At 39.9% G+C, this 24,747-nt stretch overlaps 1 protein-coding gene across 1 annotated transcript in view; it reads left to right on the top strand.

Annotated features, from left to right (window-relative positions):
• Positions 1-24,747, top strand: part of shank2b (SH3 and multiple ankyrin repeat domains 2b) — a 170,832-nt gene that overhangs the window by 26,383 nt on the left and 119,702 nt on the right. The window contains exons 3-5 of the mRNA XM_046849277.1: positions 7,448-7,651; positions 9,509-9,580; positions 21,206-21,314. Coding sequence (XP_046705233.1) covers positions 7,448-7,651; positions 9,509-9,580; positions 21,206-21,314 — 385 coding nt within the window. The remainder of the gene's footprint in view (positions 1-7,447; positions 7,652-9,508; positions 9,581-21,205; positions 21,315-24,747) is intronic.

Consider the following 24,747-nt stretch of genomic DNA (forward strand, 5'->3'; position numbering starts at 1 on the left):
ACAGGACAGAAGAGCCGGGAGTGGTTTAGTGGTAGCCAGCTAGCATCTTTTTCACCCGTGGCATCATCCAATAGTCGCACTCTTTTATCCCCACCATGTATGCTTACAGCAAGACTTGTGGGGTGAAGAGGCGGGCTGCATACAGGCTATCCCAGGACCTGGACACCCAGCTAGCTCAAGCATGGACACGGCCCACGTCACTACCTCTAGGAGCTCTTCGTACAGCACAGGCTGGGAGGAGTCCGTGGGCTCACTAGCTTTCATAATCTCTTCCTCCTTGGAGGAAGAAATGTGGAGCACAGCGGTGCTCGTGCCGGGGAAAAAACTGCTGAAAGGGCATGCTTCCCCCAGGGAGAGAGCGCTAGACCCAGCAGGTAAGCAGCTTTGCCTCTGAGACTCAAGACCGGGGCCCGAGCCACGAGGGAGAGCGATCTCCTCGAAGAGCGCTCTCTGAGAGTTGAGAGTGTGTACAGGGAGTGCAGAATTATTAGGCAAGTTGTATTTTTGAGGATTAATTTTATTTGAGGATTTAATTTGAACAACAACCATGTTCTCAATGAACACAAAAAACTCATTAATATCAAAGCTGAATATTTTTGGAAGTAGTTTTTAGTTTTAGCTATTTTAGGGGGATATCTGTGTGTGCAGGTGACTATTACTGTGCATAATTATTAGGCAACTTAACAAAAAACAAATTCATACCCATTTCAATTATTTATTTTTACCAGTGAAACCAATATAACATCTCAACATTCACAAATATACATGTCTGACATTCAAAACCAAACAAAAACAAATCAGTGACCAATATAGCCACCTTTCTTTGCAAGGACACTCAAAAGCCTGCCATCCATGGATTCTGTCAGTGTTTTGATCTGTTCACCATCAACATTGCGTGCAGCAGCAACCACAGCCTCCCAGACACTGTTCAGAGAGGTGTACTGTTTTCCTCCTTGTAAATCGCACATTTGATGATGGACCACAGGTTCTCAATGGGGTTCAGATCAGGTGAACAAGGAGGCCATATCATTAGATTTTCTTCTTTTATACCCTTTCTTGCCAGCCACGCTGTGGAGTACTTGGACGTGTGTGATGGAGCATTGTCCTGCATGAAAATCATGTTTTTCTTGAAGGATGCAGACTTCTTCCTGTACCACTGCTTGAAGAAGGTGTCTTCCAGAAACTGGCAGTAGGACTGGGAGTTCAGCTTGACTCCATCCTCAACCCGAAAAGGCCCCACAAGCTCATCTTTGATGATACCAGCCCAAACCAGTACTCCACCTCCACCTTGCTGGCGCCTGAGTCGGACTGGAGCTCTCTGCCCTTTACCAATCCAGCCACGGGCCCATCCATCTGGCCCATCAAGACTCACTCTCATTTCATCAGTCCATAAAACCTTAGAAAAATCAGTCTTGAGATATTTCTTGGCCCAGTCTTGACGTTTCAGCTTGTGTGTCTTGTTCAGTGGTGGTCGACTTTCTGCCTTTCTTACCTTGGCCATGTCTCTGAGTATTGCACACCTTGTGCTTTTGGGCACTCAGTGATGTTGCAGCTCTGAAATATGGCCAAACTGGTGGCAAGTGGCATCTTGGCAGCTGCACGCTTGACTTTTCTCAGTTCACGGGCAGTTATTTTGCGCCTTGGTTTTTCCACACGCTTCTTGCGACCCTGTCGACTATTTTGAATGAAACGCTTGATTGTTCGATGATCACGCTTCAGAAGCTTGGCTATTTTAAGACTGCTGCATCCCTCTGCAATATATCTCACTATTTTTGACTTTTCTGAGCCTGTCAAGTCCTTCTTTTGACCCATTTTGCCAAAGGAAAGGAAGTTGCCTAATAATTATGCACACCTGATATAGGGTGTTGATGTCATTAGACCACACCCCTTCTCATTACAGAGATGCACATCACCTAATATGCTTAATTGGTAGTAGGCTTTCCAGCCTATACAGCTTGGAGTAAGACAACATGCATAACGAGGATGATGTGGTCAAAATACTCATTTGCCTAATAATTCTGCACTCCCTGTATAGTCATGTGGCTACAATGCAAGCAGTCGGCTCTCTTGAGAGCCTCGAGAGATGCTCCTCCCTCGAAACAAATGGCACATCGGCTGTGTGTATTCACCCCGAAATGAAACGGGGTCAAAGAGGAACACACAGTCAGAAGTTCTGCTTGCTTTTAAAGCTCATGCCTACACAGATTTACACACAAAGCGCTTACCTGAACAAACAGAAGCTAGCATCGGCTCCACTCCATGTGCATTTTGTAGCTCCTGGTCATGACTTCACTCTGCTGGTAAGGTCGTGTGTTGCTGTTGGCTTGATTTCACATGTGATTCAGAGTGTGAACAACGTGGAAGGGAACAATATTCCTTTAGCTAGATAGGTAGATAGGTAGATCATCTCTCCAGGCTCTCCTCAACGTGTTACCTACTCTCACCACAAACCACAATCATCTCCGAACATCATAGTCCATGGAGACTCCTGTCGGACCTTTTCTGTCAGCTTGTCTCCATAGCAAATGCGCAGAACAAATAACAATACTATATTATCTTTTTTTATTGGACCCTATGTAAATTTGGAAAAAGCAGACTAAATATTAGATTAGATAGATAGATAGATAGATAGATAGATAGATAGATAGATAGATAGATAGATAGATAGATAGATAGATAGACAGACAGACAGACAGACAGACAGACAGACAGATAGACAGACAGACAGACAGACAGACAGACAGACAGACAGACAGACAGACAGACAGAATGGCCAAACATTTGGAAAAGAATGCAGAATATTTAACCAAAAGTGCCAACAGTATGAAACCTGCCAGAAAAACAATTATCAAGCTTGTAAGGCTAATAATACTGGTAGTCACTCTGGCCCATGCAATTTTATGTTATAGACTGACCTGGTCCCCTTTAAAGAAAGAGTAAAATAATTATGTGGCCCTGACAGAACAAAGTTTGGAGAAACCTGCTTTTGTTCATATAGTGTAGATGGAGTAGAATGTACAGTAAGGAAAATAAGTATTTGAACACCCTGCTATTTTGCAAGTTCTCCCACTTAGAAATCATGGAGGGGTCTGAAATTGTCATCGTAGGTGCATGTCCACTGTGAGAGACATAATCTAAAAAAAAAATCCAGAAATCACAATATATGGTTTTTAAACTATTTATTTGTATGATACAGCTGCAAATAAGTATTTGAACACCTGTCTATCAGCTAGAATTCTGACCCTCAAAGACCTGTTAGTCTGCCTTTAAAATGTCAACCTCCACTACATTTATTATCCTAAATTAGATGCACCTGTTTGAGGTCGTTAGCTGCATAAAGACACCTGTCCACCCCATACAATCAGTAAGAATCCAACTACTAACATGGCCAAGACCAAAGAGCTGTCCAAAGACACTAGAGACAAAATTGTACACCTCCACAAGGCTGGAAAGGGCTACGGGGAAATTGCCAAGCAGCTTGGTGAAAAAAGGTCCACTGTTGGAGCAATCATTAGAAAATGGAAGAAGCTAAACATTTTCAGCTAAAGATTTCAGAAAATACCTTTCCTCTCTACTTTTAAGTGAAGATATGAATTGAAAAGCAAGAGCAAAGCGTAACCCTGTGGTTCTGCAGAGAGTGTGTGTGGAACGAGGGTTCTTTCACTGAGTGTAACTGTAACTATAGAAAACTCTCTCTTTATAAAGGTCTGATTTGCAAAAGAATGAAACACTGAACCTCATCTATTATCCACATCGGGTTCCCATAGATCAATACTTTTCATTCTTATACGTTCTTTCCAAAAGCGAGAACTTGTGTACTTTTACTTGATAGAAATGTAAAAACAGTAACAGTAATTGACAGTTACGTTTTTTGTACTTTTACTCAAGTACAGAAATGTTGTGCTGTAGGTCATGGACTGGTTAATTGTCAAGAATGGCTGTTAATGTAATGAGTGTCCTCTTTATCAACACCACCACCTCCTTAAAACCGAGTTGATCTCACCTCGGGGGCATGTAGAGCAGACCTAGCTCTCTGGTTTAAGTACAATTGGATGGCACAAGAACAAAATGTTGCCTATGGGTTTTTTAACCTATCATTCTCCAGCATACAAGACTCAAACTGCGTCCCAGTCTTTGTTACATTATGCATCATGCCTCTGTTTTATTTACAAATACAATGGAACCCCGGTGTACGAGATTAATTCCTTCCTAAAAACCGTTCGTGTTCCCGTATGCTTGTACTCGCATGCCAATTTTCCAATAAGAATTAATGTAAAAACAATAAATCCGTTCCCAGACCTCAGGCGATCGCTTATTTCAGCCCTTAATTAATGTTTTATGCCTAATTTAACACACAAATATACTTGTAACAATGGATAAACATAAAAAGTAATCAATTATAAACATAAAGAAATAAATAACTTTTTGTTCTTTATGATTGTACTTGCTGTTGAACTAGACATGCCATATTGCAGACAAAGATTTCACCACGTTCGTGCTTTTCTACAATTTTTTTTATTTATTTCAATAGTTATTCTTTTTACAACCTTATTTCCAGCACTATCACTACACTTCTTTGGACCCATGATGTTAAATTTATAGTGACATAAAACAAAAACACTATAAAAACAGACAAAAAGCACAATACTTACACAAGAGAATGCACTGAGCATTAAGCGTCGGGAGCGATGAGCAGAATGCATGACTGGATCCAAACGCGTCAAAAGAAATGCTCGTCTTCCCTGAATATGCTCGTACTCGTAAGATCTTTACTAGCAAAACCACTCGTATGTACTACAAGGTACTCATACACCGGGGTTCCACTGTATACGTAGGTGGGTGAGTGGTTATCCACATAAAAGCTTTTATTTTTTGTTGTTTTTTTTTTTTTCTTTTTTTTATATCACCACTAAACGTTTATACCCAAATTTCTTTCCGTTACATAAGATGCTAGAAATCTGACTTAATTGTGGAACGTTATTGTACCAAATTATACACATCATTTCCCTAGTAAGGAAAATGTGTGAGCAGGGATGATTACACCTTTTCCCAGAAGGATAACTGGGAAACTCACAAAAAAAGGTAGGAAATTAAAAGCCTATAAATTGATTCAGAAACTGGAGGAAACTAGCAAATGACTTACTTCAGTATTCAGAAAGGTTTGTTTTGCTGTTATAGAAAAATACTTAACAGTGGGTCATTTTAAAGACTACTGGAACAGACACAAAATACTTTCCTGTTATCCTATAAATTATAACAGCTATAACATATCTCTCTCTCTGGATACTCTGGTCTCATTCTCCAGTCATAATTTTCAAATCGTCAGAAAGCATTTGTGTGGGTGATTTTTCCTGGGGTTGGCGCCCCAACCGAGGTGTCCATCATCTTGTTCCCTGGGGTATGTTCCAAACTGCCCCATGATTGTGTACAGGATAAGTGGTATAGAAAATGAATGGATGGATGGATGGATGGATGGATGGATGGATGGATGGATGGAGGGATAGAGGGATAAATAAAGAAATATATGATACACTGACTAAAAAGTCCCTCTATTAGGGAATAAATGGCACTATTATATAGCAGTGGGCTGTAGGCTGATTCATTGTCGTTGCTAATCTGGCTAACCACAGTGGTGTACAGGGAGTAGAGTAGTGGGCTCAGAACACAGCCCTGTGGGATGCCAGTGTTTAGAATGAGGGTTGAGGATACCTGTTTGCCCAACCAAACAGACTCAGGTCTGTTGGTGGGAAAACTAGCATTACATAGCACCAGAAACACATTAATAAATCACTTAAGAAAGCCATTATAACCTCCAAACCAAAATCTCCAATCTAAAAAACCCATAAAAAAAACACACTATGACCCACTACCAGAAATGCAATAATGCACATTAAAAAATAAGTAGAAATGGAAGTAGAAATTTCAGCAAGGTAAAAGACAGGCTAGCTGCTAGTTAGCTAAATGTAAATGTAGGTCAGTGCTTCTGATAGTGTCTAGGCCAGCAGAAAAGGCTTTGCTGGCCCTGACTGCTTGCCACTGATATATAATACAAATATGTTTCTATATACAAACTAAGTGATTATCATAGCATCAATGTATCACACCAGTACTGATATTCAAAGCTATTTTGGGAAGATTTCTACAGAAATGTCTACACAATGCAAATGGATTTGGCCAAGGCTAGACCTGAAGTAAATTCTGAAGGTGCTGAGGACCTGAGGTGAATATCTTTTTTCTGCCAGCCCAAAAAGAATAAATATTTATGGATGCAAATCCTGAAATAAAGCTGCAGTCCCTGAAGCCTGTCTGCACGACCAGAGGACTCGCTCGTAATTGCAGCCCCATTAATGTCAATTTGTTCACCGTATATTTCGTGCAGTGTTGAATACTGCAGCTGGCTGTATCTGTAAACACCTTTTCTCATGATTCATCATCCCTGTGAGTATTTCTGAGTGATTTTGTGAAGTTGTGTAATCTTTCATTAGATCAGGCACATTAAGCTGTTTTTGATATGCCGTATTCACTGTAATTCAATATTGTTATACAGCTAATAGCCTGTGTCATTAGACAACTGGCAGAAAAGTCTATTGGTGTATTTTGTGCAGAACCTTTTATTAAAACATTTTTAAAAAATGTCATACGGTTTGCTGTCAATTTTTTTTTTTTTAAACCAATTTGTCTTTTTTGCTAAATCAAGTTGTTTCAGTAAGAATCTGTACTTTTGGCATATATTGTGTAGCAATATAGCAACGCTGTTTTGGCAGCAAAAGGTGGACCAACACAATATTAGGCAGGTGGTCATAATTTCATGCCTGATATATACAGTATAATATTTTCATTATTAACGTTTTATATAACGCAATAATTTAACGCAAATTAATTAATCACTAATCACTAATTCTCAGATTTAAAAATAAAATGTTTTGAATGTAATCGAAAAATTATTCGTAATCAAATGTATTTAAATTAAACATTTGTTTAACTGATGCACCAAATCTCAAATCAAGCACCAAAATCTACCATGATGCACACATCCGGCAATTAAAACCATCCGTGTGGAAACATAGCAAAAGTTTCATTTGCTGTTCTGATGATTTACGTAGTTTAAAACACCAAAATTACTTTAAAACATTTACAAGTATATTTGTTCGTTTTGATGATTAGAGTATTGAAAAATATTAGTTTTTATACTATATTTAAAATATATATACTATTAACTCATGACTATCCTGTAATTTGCAATAAATTATTAATTGATTGACAGCACTATATATATATATATATATATAGTTGATAGCAGTGGTGAAAACAGTCTGCCTAAAACGGTCTCAACTGCTACAGTAATATTGTCTGTATTTGTGTGATCTACACCCATATAAAAAAAATCACCCTGCTCCATACACGATGGAATGCAACCTCTTGTGTGTTTTGTTATCCTTTCTGGCAGAGGTCCATGAGGTTTAAGGCTGATTGTACAGTCTGGGCAGCCAAACAGCAGATCCTGTGCACACTAACGCAGAGTCTGCGAGATGTGTTGAACTACGGCCTCTTTCAGCCGGCTGTGGATGGGAAAGAAAGCACCTTCCTGGATGAGGAAAAGCTCATTCGAGATCACACCTTCCCTTCCAACAACGATGTGCCCACCCTCGAGGTATTTCTGCCTTCATTTCAGGGAATAAAAGGAAACATTTGAGACGAAGTTAGAAACGTAAGGTGATTGCACTAATAAAGCATTGCTTTTAGTTGTTATGGTTACAGAGATGTTAGTTACTTGGTACAAATTGCATTAACAGGCCCTTTGTTAGAGATATTTGTTTTTTCTAATATCCACTAGATAGTTACCTTTCGAATGTGTCCATATTTTCAGTTTAATCCCCAAATCATAACACATAACCCTTCCCCTGATACCACATACAGTATACAATCATGTGGTTTACACAGATTATGGTTTAGATAGTACAGATGTGTATATATTATATGTATATACATATACCTACATCTGTACTGTAACCTATAAACTGAACATAATATATATATATATATATATATATATATATATATATATATATATATATATATATATATATATATATATATATATATATATGTATATATATATATATATATATATATATATATATATATATATATATATATATATATATATATATATATATACTGTATGTGGTATCAGGGAAGGGTTATGTGTTATGATTTGGGGATTAAACTGAATAATGGACACATTCGAAAGGTAAATATATATGTTTGGTGGAATCAAATCTTTAAAAAAACAACAGTGAACTCACAGCTATTTTTAATATTGAAAGTAAGAGCATTTCCACATGCATAATGTGAAGGAACCTCAAGGAGAAATTGGAACCTAACAGCTGTGTAAACTTAAAAAAAAAAAAACACTTAGGCTAATTGAAAAAAAGGCTTTAAATTGTTAGTGAGCATAAAGATTGGACTCTGGAAGAAGGTCATGTGGTCTGATGAATCCAGATTGACCCTGTTTTAAAGTGATGGGCGTATCAGGGTAAGGAGAGAGGTGGATGAACTGATGCACCCATCATGCCTAGTGCCTACTGTACAAGCCTGTGGGGGCAGTGTTATGATCTGGGGTTGCTGCAGTTGGTCAGGTCTCGGTTCAGCAGCGTTATGTGCCCAAAGAATGAGGTCAGCTGACTACCTGAAATTTAAATGACTGGGATATTCCATTTATGGGTTTTTTTTCTCTGCTGGCACATATTCCAAGATGACAATACCAGGATTTATCAGGCTTAAATTGTGAAAGAGTGGTTTAGGAAGCATGAGACATCATTTTCACACATGGATTGACCACCACAGAGTCCAGACCTTAACCCCATTAAGAATCTTTGTGATGTGCTGCAGAAGACTTCTCCCAACACTTTCATCAACAATACAAGATTTCAATCGGAATAAATGTTGTGACATTGCAGAAATTAATCGAAACGATGCCATGGCGAATGCGTGCCGTAATTAAAGCTAAAGGCAGTCTAACGAAATATTAAAGTTTGTGACTTAATGTGTGAATTAATTGTATATATATATATATGAGCATGTTACAATTAATTTGGAATTGGATTTTATTGCATCTTAATATATGAGCGTATCTATTCAGTATCAGTTGTAATTACACTATAGTAATGCACATAACAACACTATCTATCTATCTATCTATCTATCTATCTATCTATCTATCTATCTATCTATCTATCTATCTATCTATCTATCTATCTATACATACATATATATATATGTATATATATATATATATATATATATATATATATATATATATATATATATATATATATATATATATATATATATATACTTATATTGCATGAGCAGTTACAGTAACACAGCAGGATGTGTAATACTTTTTCGTCCAGTCTGTGGGAGTTTAATGCATTAATGGATCTTACTGTTTTTTCTTACGGCTCATTCCATGTTTTTTTTTTCTTTTGTTTTTTCCCCCCCACAGTTTCGCTACAAGAGCCGAGTGTACCAGCATGCCAACATCAATGAAAAGCAGATTGAAAAGCTTCATACGCAGGTAAGACTGTGATATACACATCTCCGTTTCGTATCGTGTTTCGCCCTGAGGAAACTCCAAGATCTTCAGCTTTAACTTGTTTTTTTTCCTTTAAAACTGAAAGCTGACTCTACACGTTTACATCCAGCATACACGTCAGAACTGTTCTGCGGAGATTAGATCACAGCCAATGCATCATATCTCATTGTCATATTATACAGAGTTGCCCGGAACAACATTATGAGTCGAGTTGTGCAATGTAGAGGTCAGTTAACAGCATGGCTTTGACATAAATTTGTGCTATGATCAGCATTCATATGAATGTTGCATATTTAGACTTATGCAAATCACCTGAATTGCACGCAGAGTCGGATGGCAGGAATGGCATGCACTGAGAGGGAAAAAAAATGCATGTAGAATGGAATATGTAATTTGTGTTAGGACTCATAAATAATGCATCAAGCCCCTGTGCTGTATTTACATATTCTTAGATTTCAAGAAATGGTCATTGGTGCGAAACGTATTTTTTTTCCCAGTAAGTTGAAGTGATTGTTTATTTGTAAGAGTGTCCCTAATTGCAGCAGCATCGAGCTTTGTTTTCTCACAGTCATGCTTTAGTGCTTGGCCCGTCCGTTCTCGCTCGGCCTCTGTCAGCACAAAGTGCTGCCCTTAATAACATGGTGAACGCTGTCTTCGGGAAGACTCTAGCCTCTTTTTAAATCCCCACATTCAGTTTCTCAGCAATATTACATTGTTTCATATACAGGCTTTCAGAATTTGATAAATCCATCCATCCATCCACACATCCATCCATCCATCCATCTATCCATTTTTCTATACTGCTCATCCTACACAGAGTTTGGGGGAGCCTGGAACCTTTCGAGAACTCTGTATGTATTGTGGCGCACACCCTGGGAGGACCTTAACTTATCACAGGGTACAATTGCACAAACACACACACATTCACACAGTTTACATAATTTGGAAATGCCGATCACCCTACAAAGCATGTATTGATTTTTACTGGAGGAGAAAAGCAAAGTACCCTGAGGAAACCCCCAAAGCACATGGAGAATATGCAAACTTCATACACACACGGCGGATTCAGGATTTTAATCCGCAACCCCAGAAGCCCCGATTCCCCCATTTTGGAAATGATTTATATGAAAAAATAAAAGGTTTAATTCTTAATACTACAAACTGGATTTCTCCCAATCCACACTGATTCTAATATTCCCTGGATTAACAATTATTATGAGCAACTTTCTTTCAACTTCTCCCATTAGGGGTCGCCACAGCGGATCCTCCGCATGTTTGATTTGGCACATGTTTTACGCTGGATGCCTTTCCTAACGCAACCCTCCCCATTTATCCGGGCTTGGGACCGGCACTAAAAGTGGCAGGGGGTTGGTTCCCTGACCGGGGATCAAACCCGGGCCGCAGCGGTGAGAGCGCCGCATCCTAACCACTAGACCACCAGGGAACCCCCATTATGAGTAACAATTATTTGAAATTAAATGAAAAGTCAGTTGATATGAACAGCTATATTGGACAACTGAATTCAACAAGAACAACTTGGACAACATGCAGTTTGGTATCAAGTATTCCACTTAACCAATCAGGCATAACATTTTGACCGGTGAAGTAGATACCATTAATTATATCTCTTCATCATGGCACCTGTTTGTGTGTAGGATATACTAGGCAGCAAGTGACCATTTTGTTTTCAAAGTTGATGTGTTAGAAGCAGAAAAAATGGGCACGCGTAAGGATTTGAGTGAGTTTGACGCGGGCCAAATTGTGACGTCTAGACGACTGGGTCAGAGCATCTCCAAAACTGCAGCTCTTGTGGGATGTTCCCAGTCTGCAATGGTCAGTATCTATCAAAAGTGCTCCAAGGAAGGAATAGTGGTGAACCCGAGACAGGGTCGTGGGCGGCCCAGGCTTATTGATGCACGTGGGGAGCGAAGTCTGATCCGTGGGTCCGATCCAACAGACGAGCTCCTGTAGCTCAAACTGCTAAAGAAATTAATGGTGTTAATGCTCGATGGATCAGGACTGTTTTGGCAGCAAAAGGGGGACCAACACAATATTAGGCAGGTGGTCATAATTTATGCCTGATCAGTGTATACGGGGAAAACAGAGAAAAGAAGGATTAATATGCATTACAAATCAGGTGAAAATGCATTAAATACATGTACAAATGCATTAAAGTTTTTCATTACTGACCTGTAGAAAACGTTGCCCAATAAAAAGCTAAATCTCCTTTTCGCCTTTTCTCTTACATCATTTGATCTCTCTAATAAAAAAAACTCTCAGATTTTTTTTTTAAACCAGTCCATGCTGTGCTGTCCTATTCTATGGCTTGATCTCTTCAGTGAAAAGCAATCAGTGAGATATTGCTTCTTTTAAAATTAAATGGTCACACTGGAGCGTGATTTCCAGTTGAATTGCATATCACCCTTATTAGTGCATTGCAGTAATGCCACACTGAAATGCAATCACTGTCCAGCCGCAGGCGTACTCTGGAGTGTAGTCGTAATCAGCCAGGCGAGAAGGAGACGAAAGTATAATTTTTCAGGAGATGTTGCCATCTTTTAAAAAAAGGTCTCTTCATTCCTACTGCATTGATTGTTGAGCCTTCAAGCTTTTCGGAAATATTAATAAGAACATGATAAAATTGCAAATAACTTTTACACTGGGATTTTCTTTTGAGCTGATACTACACTTTACACACTAAACATTATTTACTATATTTGTAAGATTATTTTTTTGACCAGCTATAATATTCTAGAAATTTCCTTTGAATTGAAAATGATGTTAACTACAAAAAAATAAATGAATTTTACGTACAGTACAGTACATTTAGAAAGTATTCAGATCCCCTTTACTTTTTTCAGTTTTGTATTCTTGCCGCATAAAACTACAATCGTTCAAATGTATCTTTTTTTGTTTGTGAAAACAGAATCATAGAAATGTCTGGAATTTAAAAAAAAAAAACCCTGTACATAAATATTCACACCCATTGCAATACCATGCTTTATATTTCCTTGATCGTTGCTGAGATTTTTTTTTCTCATTGATGCCATGAATGCTGTTGGTCTTTCTGGGTTTGCTTGGATGTTGTGTGTTTGGTCTTTGGTTCTCCATATTTTGATGTATTTAAACAAAGGTTTTGTCGATGTGGTAAATAGAGTGGCTTTTTTGGTGCAAACGGATGATGCTAGAATTTTTTTCTTAATCAGTTTTATAATTACTTTTAACAAGATGGTCATTTATAGTAAATAAATCAGTTACTCTTAATTTTCTACACAAGGCCACACATGAGATCATCGCATGAATTAACCAGGGTCGGCAAAGATACATTAAAATGTATTTACAAATAAAATACCAAATACCTTCACTGTGTCAAGTGTATCAAAATAAACTACAAAAATACAGCAGCCAAACCATTTATCAAAATAAACTTCTGTATTTTTGTATTTTAAAAGTTCTAAAAATACTTACATGGGAGCATGAAATTCTGTTTATTTGGCTTATTTGATCTGTTCCTTCACCATGCCAGGGATCCACCAGCCACCCCTTCACCTAACCCACCTATTACTCCAAGCAGTTCTCTTACCTACTAATCATCTACTAATAACCTGGCACTCATCAGCCTCCACGCTATATAACCTCCCTTCCCCCCACCAGCTCATTGTCCGTTCTACAGTTTAGACTGATGAATATAGTTGGACTATCCAAGCTACGTACGCCACTGTTCTGGTTTGCATTATCTTTGTTTGCGGGACTCTGTTTGCCGTTTTCTGCCTTTGCCCTTTTGTTCTTCATTTAAAACCTTTGTGGATTACACTTCGGTTTCCGGCACGTTCTTTCGCCTGACACAGCATTACACTGATTATTTGATTCACATGCATTTCCCTGTGATCTACCAGATGAAGGTTAGTTTTAAGGTAACCAACAGTTTAAAGTGTAACAGGTTTTGAATGACTCATAATTGTATCCCAGTTTAGTTATTTGGTGTCACCTGTATTTATAGCAACATGTGTCTAACTGATTCATAATTGTTAATCATAAATATATTAATATATGTTGTGTCAGGCAGTCATTCATGCAATGGTGTGCAAAAGTAATGATCCAACTAAACAGCTACTTTATTCAGGGTACAATATTCGGCAATCAAATATTTATTTATCAATCATTGGACATCTATTTGAAAGCTGGCAGCCTGAACATTTCTTACCTTCACCACCTTCTTCTATATGGATCACTGTTCTGTTCTGATCGCAAACGACTGACTAGGCACCAATCAGAGGCTGCATTTTTATGATGTCATCATCTAGACTTCTTTCAAAGTACTTTACAAAAATACAAAACACTTAAGTATTTCGAAACAAAATATGTAGCCATTTTTATCACCCCTCTCAAATACAAATGACAATCCTATTTTATTTTTGAAATACTGTATGTATTTGTGTACTGTGTCACAAATACTGACCATCCCTTGAATTAACTAACAATCAGAATAATCTGAACTGTCCAAATAAAAATTTTTTTCATGGCTTGTTTGGAAAAGTGGCCTTTTGGTGCCTCGGTGAAATAAATGGCATTTGCTTTGACATTTTTTGATTTAATTTGATGAGTTGTTTTCCTATGCATTGAATTCATACAATTGTGGCTTTTGTGTCCAATTACTTTTTTTGGAGACTCTGTAAGATTATCATATCTTGAATATACAATGCTTTTTCAGCCCTTGCATGCAGTTACAGTCTGAAAAATATAGCCGGGAAGAGCGTTCCAAATGAATCCACACTTAAATAGACAGGTTCAGTGCATCGGGTACATGGTAAATGTGGTGTAGTTCGACGCTGCTCTGGGTATTTTGGCTTAGTTAAAGCTTGATCTTTGGTGTGTGTGTGTGTGTGTGTGTGTGTGTGTGTGTGTGTGTGTTTGTGTGTGGGCTGTTTTTAGTTTCTATCGACGTGGTTAAGAGGTGAATTTGTTGCTGTCGTCTACAGTCATGGACTTGACTCTAAGCTGCAATCCGGAGAATGAATTATTGAAAAAAACACAAATTTTTCTCCTCATTTTGTGAAACGGCTGTTTTGTGCGATCTCTACAGTATGTACCAGTGTGCTTTCAGTTGTTCTTGACATAGTGATTTTTTTCACCTTATCACGTTGATGATAACAGGTTCCTCTTCAGGAACTCGAGCTGCACCAACAACACTTTGGAAAGCCTCTGCGTGACCACGCTCTGACCACGTGTGTAATCTGACCAATGGAAGGGCCGGCTGGGTGACATTATGACCAGGAAGCTATAAACGCTCATGCATTGAGAAAGAGCTAGCTTCTTTTGTTCAGAAAACACTTTGTGTGTGTCTGTGTTTTCCTTTGGACAGGTAAGTGCTGTTAACAAGAAAAAATGTGTGCTTTCTCCAGTGCAGAGGTTCAACTATTCAATTAAATTATTTTTTATTTGTATAGGGCATTTAACAATGAACATTGTCTTAAAGCAGCTTTACACAGATAATGTAGTGATAAAAATGAATAAAATGTTCTTTAAAAGTATAAGTTTGTCCCTGATGAGCGAGCCGGTGGCGACTGTGGCAAGGAAGACTTCCTGAGATGCTGTAAGGAAGAAACCGTGAGAGGAACCAGACTAAAGAGGGAACCCATCCTTATCTAAATTGCACCGAATGTCTATTTATTACAGATGAACAATGTTGCGGGGTACAGTGATGGTGATCAGAAGCAAAATGTAGTCCTGAGTCAATAAAGCAGACTATTAACATTAACTACAGTCCAAATCCATCCTCAAAGCTCGCGTTCTTACTCCGGAATTTCATGGCACCGCCCAAGGCGTTGATGAGAAACCATCCCCAGCTGCACAGAGTGGCCTCCAATCGAAGAGAACACTATCCAGAGGCAGGCCTGGATGAGGTGGGAAGATCCGAGGAGGGAAGAGAAGCAGAAACAGTGGTCTTTTAACTCTGTTTAATTCGACAGAGAGAGAGAGAGAGAGAGAGAGAGAGAGAGAGAGAGAGAGAAGAGCGGTGACAGGAAGAGAAGGATATTGATTATTATGTGTCCTTATTGTTGTATTAAGTTAAGGACACTGTGCAGTTGGGGACTCCAGCAAGACTTGCTATAGCAGCACATCTAAAAGGGAGAACCAGAAGGTAACACAGACATGAGGGATCTCTGGGATAAGAGATGACCCACCATACCACTATCAAACCTGAGTGAGTGTGAGAGTGAGGGGACAACAGCATACAAATATCCCAGTTCACCGAACACTCTATATCCATGATCCCTTCAGATCTGCTCCTTTACCTTAGAAAAATCTATTGATAGAAGACTTGACTAAATAAATATGTTTTCAGGCTTGACTGTGTCCAGAACACTAATTGGAAGGCTGTTCCATAACTGTGAGGCGCTATAAGAAAAAGATCTGCCATCTGCTGTAGTCTTTAGTGTTTGAGGTACCAACAAATAGGCTGCACCTTTTGATGTAAGTAGGCGTGGAGGATCATATTGATACAGTAGTTCATCTAGGTGTAGTGTGAGATTTGACCACAATGCGGGCACATTTGTCTTCTGCTCGGATTGAGTCGAACCTCATGGTCGTCAAATGAGTGAGAGAGGGCCAGTCACTCACCGTAAAGCAGTTTCAAAGACTGCTGGGTCTGATAGCAGTCCAACGTGGTGTCGGTTGACTTTCTGCACATGAGACCCCTGATGAGTAGAGGGTTTTCCTGGAGGGGTAACACACTCTGCATGGTCAAGGTCACGCATCCAGTCTTACGGGCCTTTGTGGAAGAAACCTGGGTTCCTGTCACAGGGCCCCGTGTTGGGAGCTTCTTGTCATTGTGTAACGTTAACGATGGATGCCTCCCTCATAGACTGGGGGCGGTCATGAGTGGCCGCTCTGCCCTAGGTCTCTGGAAAGGGCCCCATTTTTGTGGCACATCAACTGTCTGGAGATGCTGGCCGTGATGCTAGCATTGAAGCATTTCCTCTCATACCTGAAGGGCCATCGTGTTCTGGTCCATATGAACAACACATCTATGGTCTCTTACATTAACCACCAGGGGGGGTCTGCGCTCTTGCCTCCTTTACAAGCTGGCATGACAGATCCTCCTGTGGGCCCCAGGAAAAGTGCTCTGAGAGGGCACAGCTTTTAGCATCTGGTCTGTCAGCCTAGGTTGTAGAGACCATTCTCCAGTCCAGAGTTCCCTCCACAAGAAGCTTGTATACCATAAAATGGCATCTGTTTGCCATGTGGTGTATCTGTTAGATCCAGTTAACTGACCCAGTGCTGGAATTTTTATAGGAACAGTTCGTCAAAGGGTTGTCTCCTTCCACCCTACAAATTTGCGTGTCTGCTATTGTGGCACATCATGCTCCGGTTGCTGAGAAAAAAACTGTTATTGACATATTTCCTCCACAGTACCCGGAGGCTGAGGCCTCAGGTGCGACCTCAAGTGCCTTCTTGGGATCTGGCCATAGTTCTTGAGGCTCTGTCTGAACCTCCCTTTGAGCCTTTGCATGCTTTAGATTTCTTGCAGTCAAGACTGCTTCTCTACTGGCCATCTCGTCTCTAAATAGAGTAGGGAACCTTCAGGTCCTTTCCCTGTCCCCTCTTGTCTAGAGTTTAACCCTTGCATGTCTAGTGCCTTTCTCTACTCCAGGCCAGGGTATTTTCCCAAGGTGCCCTCTGTTGCCCCACGACCAGTCGTGCTCCAGGCATTCTATCCTCCTTCCTGTTGAGCCAGTTTGTTTGTACAGTCCTCTGGTCTCCCCGCTCCTTAAGGGCCCTGCTCAAGGGCCCAGCTGTTGCACCTTGGGGGTGCTGGAACTTGAACTCATGTCCTCCTGATTGGAATCCAGCAGCTTAATCATGGAGCTAAAACTGGCATGCATTTTAAAGAAGTGGTAGCTCAGTGGTTTAGACTTTGGATTGGAAGGTCATGAGTTCAAATCCAGCATCACCAACGTGCCACTGCTGGGCCCTGGAGCAAGGTCCTTAACCCGACCTGCTTAGTTGAAGTTGCTCTGGATAAGGGCATTTGCCAAATGACACAAATATAAATGAATTTTTTAAGCATTTGAAATGCTTTTAATTGTGAAGTTTGTGTTTAAATACAACCATCCATGTTCACAAGTGTGTGTTCATCTGTCTATGTTGATTTCTTACTTCTTACTTCTTCTTTCAGCTTCTCCCATTAGGGGTTGCCACAGCGGATCATCCATCTCCACACCCCCCTGTCCTCTACATCTGCCTCTGTCACACCAACTACCTGCATGTCTTCCTTCACCACATCCAGAAAACCTCTTTCTTGGTCTTCCTCTTTTCCTCCTTCCTGGTAACTCAATCCTCAGCATTCTCCTACCAATATACCCAATGTCCCCTCTCTGCAATCTCGCTTCCCTCACCTTGTCTCCAAAACGTCCTACCTGCGCTGTCCCTCTAATAAGATCATTTCTAGTCCCGTCCATCCTCGTCACTCCTAATGAAAACCTTAACATCTTCACCTCTGCTACCTCCAGCTCCACCTCCTGTCTTTTACTCAACGCCAGTGTCTCTATATCTGATTTTTTACTTCTTACTGAATAGATTATAATGGCATATTTATTGACCTTGTCTTGTTGTTGTAGTGTAAAATTTCTAAAAGTGTAAAAGATTTTAGGTATGTCTGTATTGTACACTTATTATATACAGTCTGTACAGGATATTGGGGATTTGTCTTCTTTGGCAAATTGTTAAAACCGCGCATGTGTGTGTGTGTGTTTTTGAGTGCCAGTAAATGGTAAAGGGGTGCATTCTCCAGTGGCCTCTGTCCATCTCATTTTTTCCATACTCTCAGCTGTGTACTTTTATTTTCTCACTCTCTCTCTCTCTCTCTCTCTCTCTCTCTCTCTCTCTCTCTCTCTCTCTCTCTCTCTCTCTCTCTCTCTCTCTCTCTCTCTCTCTCTTTCTCTCTCTCTCTCTCTCTTGCTCTCTCTTTTCTACTCCATCCCCCATTCTATATTGGGATCTGTCTCCTGCTACCTATTCTTAACTGGGCATAGTAAAATAGCATATGTGTCCCCAGGATCTCATAGTGATAGATGCAGAGGGTAGGAAGAGTCCTTGTTTAACATTCACCCTGACTCCATCACACAGCCGCTTAGCAATAAATGTTGTTTGCCACAGGTGGGATGTAATAAAGTACAAATATTTCGTAAATGTATTTAAGTTTCCACAATTACATTTTTTTGACAACTTTTTATTTTCACTCATTACATTTTTTAAACAAATATCTGTACTTTCTACTTCTTACATTTTAAAAACCAGACTCATTACTTTAGTTTTAATCTATTTGGTGACATGATCAATATTTTTCTTCCTATTGCGCTCAGTTTTTAGCCTATTAACCTGTTTCTTGTCATTGCCTGGCTTTTTCAATTTACCACTGGTGTATAATTTCCTGGCTCTCACATACCACAGATGTAGGCAAGTTTACAAAGCTAACAATGAGCATGGCAAAAGGTAACAAGAAGTCTGGGGTTAACGTGGATGAGACGGAGATGCAAACATGACTGAGAACAGAGACATTCCTGATCATCATTTCTTCTTTGCTTGTGTTCTATATGGCGGTTGTTCAGCATGGATACATTTATTAGATAACAAAAATTGGAATTATTTGTATTAATATATTAAAACAGGTATTATTAATGGCTACTTTTTGTTTAAAAACATGTCAGAGCCCAAAGTCAGTACTTCACTTTTACCAGAATCTTTTAAAACAAGATAATCTGTACTTTTATTGAGTGAAGGACATGTGCTTAATTTTTTGTTCATTCATGTGATTTTGTGTTGTACATTCACTCAGGCAGTGCCTTGTTTTTTCATTCCGCCATTCAGTTAGTCCTTCACTATATTATTCTCACACTCAGTCTCTCATCCTCACATTCATTTACTCACATACTCACTCACCCACTCACTAACTCACCCACTCACTAAATATCTTACTCACACACTTGCTCACTCTCTCATTCACTCACTCACCAAATGATTATCTTATTCACGCATTCATTCATACACAATCTCATTCAATCACTTACACACAATCTCACTCACTGCCTTATTCACTCACTCACAATCTTACTCACTGCCTTATTTACTCACTTACTCACTCACTTACTCACTCACTCACTCACTCACTCACTCACTCAATCACTCCTCACTCATTTACCCACTCACTCACTCACTCACTCACTCACTCCTCACTCATTTACCCACCACTCACTCACCACCACCACCACTCACTCACCACTTACCCACTCACTCACTCACTCACCACTCACTCCTCACTCATTTACCCACTCACCACCACCACTCACTCACTTACCCACCACTCACTCACTCACCACTCACTCAATCACTCCCTCACCACTCACTCACTCACTTACTCACCACCACTCACTCACCACCACCGACTCACTTACTCACTCACTCACTCACTTACTCTCACTCACTCACTCACCACCACCACTCACTCCACTCACTCACTCACCACTCACCACCACCACCACCACCATTTACCCACTCACTTACTCACTCACCACCACTCACTCACTTACTCTCTCACCACTCACCACTTACTCACCACCACCACTCATTTACCCACTCACTTACTCACTCACCACCACCACTCACTCACTCACTTACTCACCACTTACTCACCACTCACTTACTCACTCACCACCACTCACTCATTTACCCACTCACTTACTCACCACCACTCACCACTCACTCACTCCTCCTCACTCACTCACTCACTTACTCACTCACTCACTCACTCATTTACCCACTCACTTACTCACTCACTCACTCACTCACTCACTTACTCTCTCACTCACTCACTCACTTACTCACTCACTCACCACCACTCACTCACTCATTTACCCACTCACTTACTCACTCACTCACTCACTTACTCACTCACTTACTCACTCACTCACCGCCACTCACCACCACTCACCATTTACCCACTCACTTACTCACTCACCACCACTCACTCACTCACTTACTCACTCACTCACTCACTCACCACCACCACCACTCACCATTTACCCACTCACCACTCACTCACCACTCACTTACTCACTCACCACCACCACCACCACTTACTCACCACCACTCACTCACTCATTTACCCACCACTCACTCACTCACCACCACCACTCACTCATTTACCCACTCACCACTCACCACCACCACTCACCATTTACCCACTCACTCACCACTCACCACCACTCACCACTTACTCACCACCACCACTCACCACTCACTTACTCACCACTCACTCACTCACTCACTCATTTACCCACTTACTCACTCATTTACTTACTCACTCACTCACTCACTCACAATCTTAATCACTGCCTTATTCACTTAGTCATATACTGATTCACTTACTCATTATCTCGAACACTCACTCATCCAGCATTCAGTCCTTTCAAGCTACTACATTCAGTTTCACTCTTTGAGGCATCTATTGATAAAATTCACTGAATGCCCAATAATTCTGACTTTTTAGGTACTTTTAAGTAATTATTTCATATCTTTATACTCCCCCTCTCTCTCTCTCTCTCTCAGGCCAACCTGAAGAAGTTTCTAGAATTTGTTCAGCATCATCAGGTGGATAAAGTGACCAAGCTGCTTGAACGAGGTCTCGACCCCAATTACCATGACTCAGACACCGGAGGTACATCATTCATCTGTGAGAAAATCCTGCTTGTGGGTTTTACACTAGTTTTGAGATCTTGGGCTATTTTTAAAGGTTGTAGAATATCTAGTACCTATGATGAACCAGCATCATGCACATACTGATCTAGTGTTAAAAAGATTGTTCATCTATGGACTCTTAATTTATGTAACTTGGCAAGAACTGGTCGCTGGAATTGAGATTGGCATAAGGTGCTTTGATCCTTGTCGATTTCTGCTCAGGGCAATATTTCATATTTCATATTTGGTATCTAATTTGGATCAGTTTTACTGCAGTTACTGAGCATATGCTTTAAGTAAGCATATAAGTAAGCAAGTAGCAACCACTGTTTGTTAGACGAATATCACTTGCTTATTGGGAATAAATTAAAATAAAAGAAGATAGAATACAATAAGATAAGATAAGATAAGATAAGATAAGATAAGATAAGATAAGATAAGATAAGATAAGATATTGCACATGATGTGATATTGCACATGGTTTGAATGGTAGAATATTGCACCTGGTATTATAATAATGTACATTATAATTATAATATGAAATATTATAAATTTTATATATTATTATAATAGTTAGAAATTAAAGGTGATGCAAAAGGTGTGCTGTTATAATAATAGGGGGGAAAATTTGCCATTTAACGTCGGTTATCTCGGTGCAGCCGTAGAAGAACTCGCGGAAGTGGCGGAAAAATCAAGGCTTACAGCTGCTACAGGTGTTGTATTGTATACTGGGGAATATCTGCTGTTAGTTAGTGCACATATGCCTTTTGTTGTTAAATGTTATGCGATGAATGGGAGGCGAAAGCCGCGCTTGGCGGCGCGGAACGTGGGATGAGCAGCAAAAGCGTAGAATGAACACCGGCAGGATCAGGGGGGAATCCGCGATGCGCTTTGGGAAGAAAAGAGCAGCCGTTGAGAGAGTGCCGGTGGGAAGGCACGTACCGGGATACACATGAGCAATAACAACGACCGCCGTGAACCAACATATACCAACAATAACGGACAGTGAGAGTGTGGAAGTTTAAATAGGAGCTGGTGATGATGCTAAACGAGCACCATATGTGCGCGATTGAAGCCGGGAGCTTCAGAGAAAGCGGCCGAGAAAGCACCTGACACGCTGAAGTGGGCCGAAGGGGGCGTGGCAGGTGGTGTACTGTATGTACTGTATGTATTTTTATAGCATGACTTCATCAAACAAATCGTGGCAACGCTGTTGTGTAAAAAAAAACCTTCAAAAACACGTGCATGCACATTCTCATTTATTAACGCACATCATGTACATAAAGAAATTTCAAGCACGTTAATATATTTGCCGCCATTTTGATTTTCGTTTATTTCGATTATCTCGATGCTTTTTGGCGACCCCCTAGGACATCGACATAACCGGGTTCCACTGTACTTTACTTGCCCCAAGAGTGGTATGATAAGGGCCCCAGTGCAAACAAATGTACTCTTACAGTCCTTTAGTTTGACTTATAGCTTAATGTTTAAAACTGTGGGTTTCTGATTTGTCAGGAGATGCAAGTCAGGAGATGCCAAGCTGCCAATGCTGGGTCCTTAAGCAAGGCTTTTAAACCTTTCTGCCCGAGGGGTGCTGTTTTATGGCTGACCTTGTGCTCTGACCTCAGCTTCCTAACAAATATGCGAGGACAGACTTGGACAGTGTTGTAGTGTACAGTACAAGTGACAAATGAAGGTCTCTTTCTTATTTTTCTGAAGCGTTTTATTCCTCTTATACAACAGTAATTTGGCAATGTGACAGGTTTATCTACTGCCTAAATGTGTCGCTAAAACAATGAAATCCAATTCACTGAAATTCAACTTGTGTCTCCTTGTGACAGAACTCGCTAGGTTACTCGCAGTTAACTAGCTAACTTGCTGTGTCTATTTGCAGAAAGCAACCTTTTTTTATCCAATAATAATAATAATTGCGGATGATGGACTGATTTTTCTGTACACCTTTCCACGTGTTTCTCTTTTGTGCAATGCATCTACCAAAAAAGTAACCTGAAAGCTCGTTGTATATACAGCTACAGCATTTGGCAGATGACCTTATCCAGATACATTTTATTTCATTAAGACAATTGGGCAGATATGGGTTCTTGCTCAAAGGCCCAGGAATAGCAGCCAGGATTTGCTCTCATGACCTTCGGATCCGAATTCTAATGCTTTAACTACTAAGCCACCACCTGGCATTGTAAGAAAGCACAGAGATTTTTTGGGGGATATCAAAACATACACATCTGTTTACTGTTCATATAAATTTGTGCACCACACAAACACACAGATACACACACCAGTAACGAAACAGCCAGAAAAACTATGAATGATGCAACCTTAAAATTAGACATGGCTATCTTAAAAATCCATGACAAATGAAACCAGTCTGTGATTATTCCAGTGTTTGTGTTCACACACTGAAATCTTGCATAAAATCCAATATAAAATCATTTCCAATTTAATATTTTAAAAGAAGCTTTAAAAACACCTTTTTTGTCTGTTCTGTAAAAAAAATTTCAAATCCTCAGGCTCTTCTCCTCTAAACTCTTAACAATCTGTCCCTGACTGATTGCAGTTCATGTCCTCGTCACCAATCTCAGGTGGGATTACGATGGCTTCATTTAATGCTCCATTAGACGTGTCACCATCCTCTCAAAACAACGAGCTTTTCATAGTAGCACCGTTATATAACCTTAGAGTGGGTTATTCTTCTGTTCTTTATGGGGTCAAGAACTATTATGCATGAATTCAGGCTCATTAACAACTAACTCAGAAACATAAAGCTTTCAGGCAGGACTTTCAGTCTTTATCAGTACAATATACAGTACCTGAAATACTATATTATTAATTACTCTGGGATATATTATTGAGATATGACCCTTATTCTAAATGATGGCAATCAGCTAAGATACTGTAAGTATGGTATGTGCTTTTTGGGCATCGCATTACACATTTAGTTCCCAATTCGCTCTTATAATTCCTTCCACTCTTCTAGGAAGTTTATCCTCTATATTTTGAAGTGTGTTTGTGGAGATTTGTGGTTATTTAACTACAAGAGTGTTAGTAAAGTCAGGTACTGATGTAGGTGAGATGAGTGAGCCTGGGATGCGGTCAGCGTTCCAATTCATCCTAAAGGTGTTCAGCAGGGTTTGATGTCAGAGCTCGATAGGAGATCTTCCACTCCAACCCATGTAAAGCATATGTTCATGGAGTTTACTTTGTGCACAGGGGCATTGTCGTGCTGGAACAGGTTTGTGGCTCCTGATATAAGTGAATGGAAAAATCTCATGCTTTCACATCCAAAGACATCCTATACGAATGTGTGCCTTCAACTTTGTGAAAACAGTTTGAGAAAGAACCACAAATGGCTGGGAAGGTCAGGTATCCCAATACTTTTGTCTATATTGTGTATG

This window comes from Silurus meridionalis, chromosome 5 (genome assembly GCF_014805685.1).
Source record: "Silurus meridionalis isolate SWU-2019-XX chromosome 5, ASM1480568v1, whole genome shotgun sequence".
Taxonomy (NCBI): Eukaryota; Metazoa; Chordata; class Actinopteri; order Siluriformes; family Siluridae; genus Silurus; species Silurus meridionalis.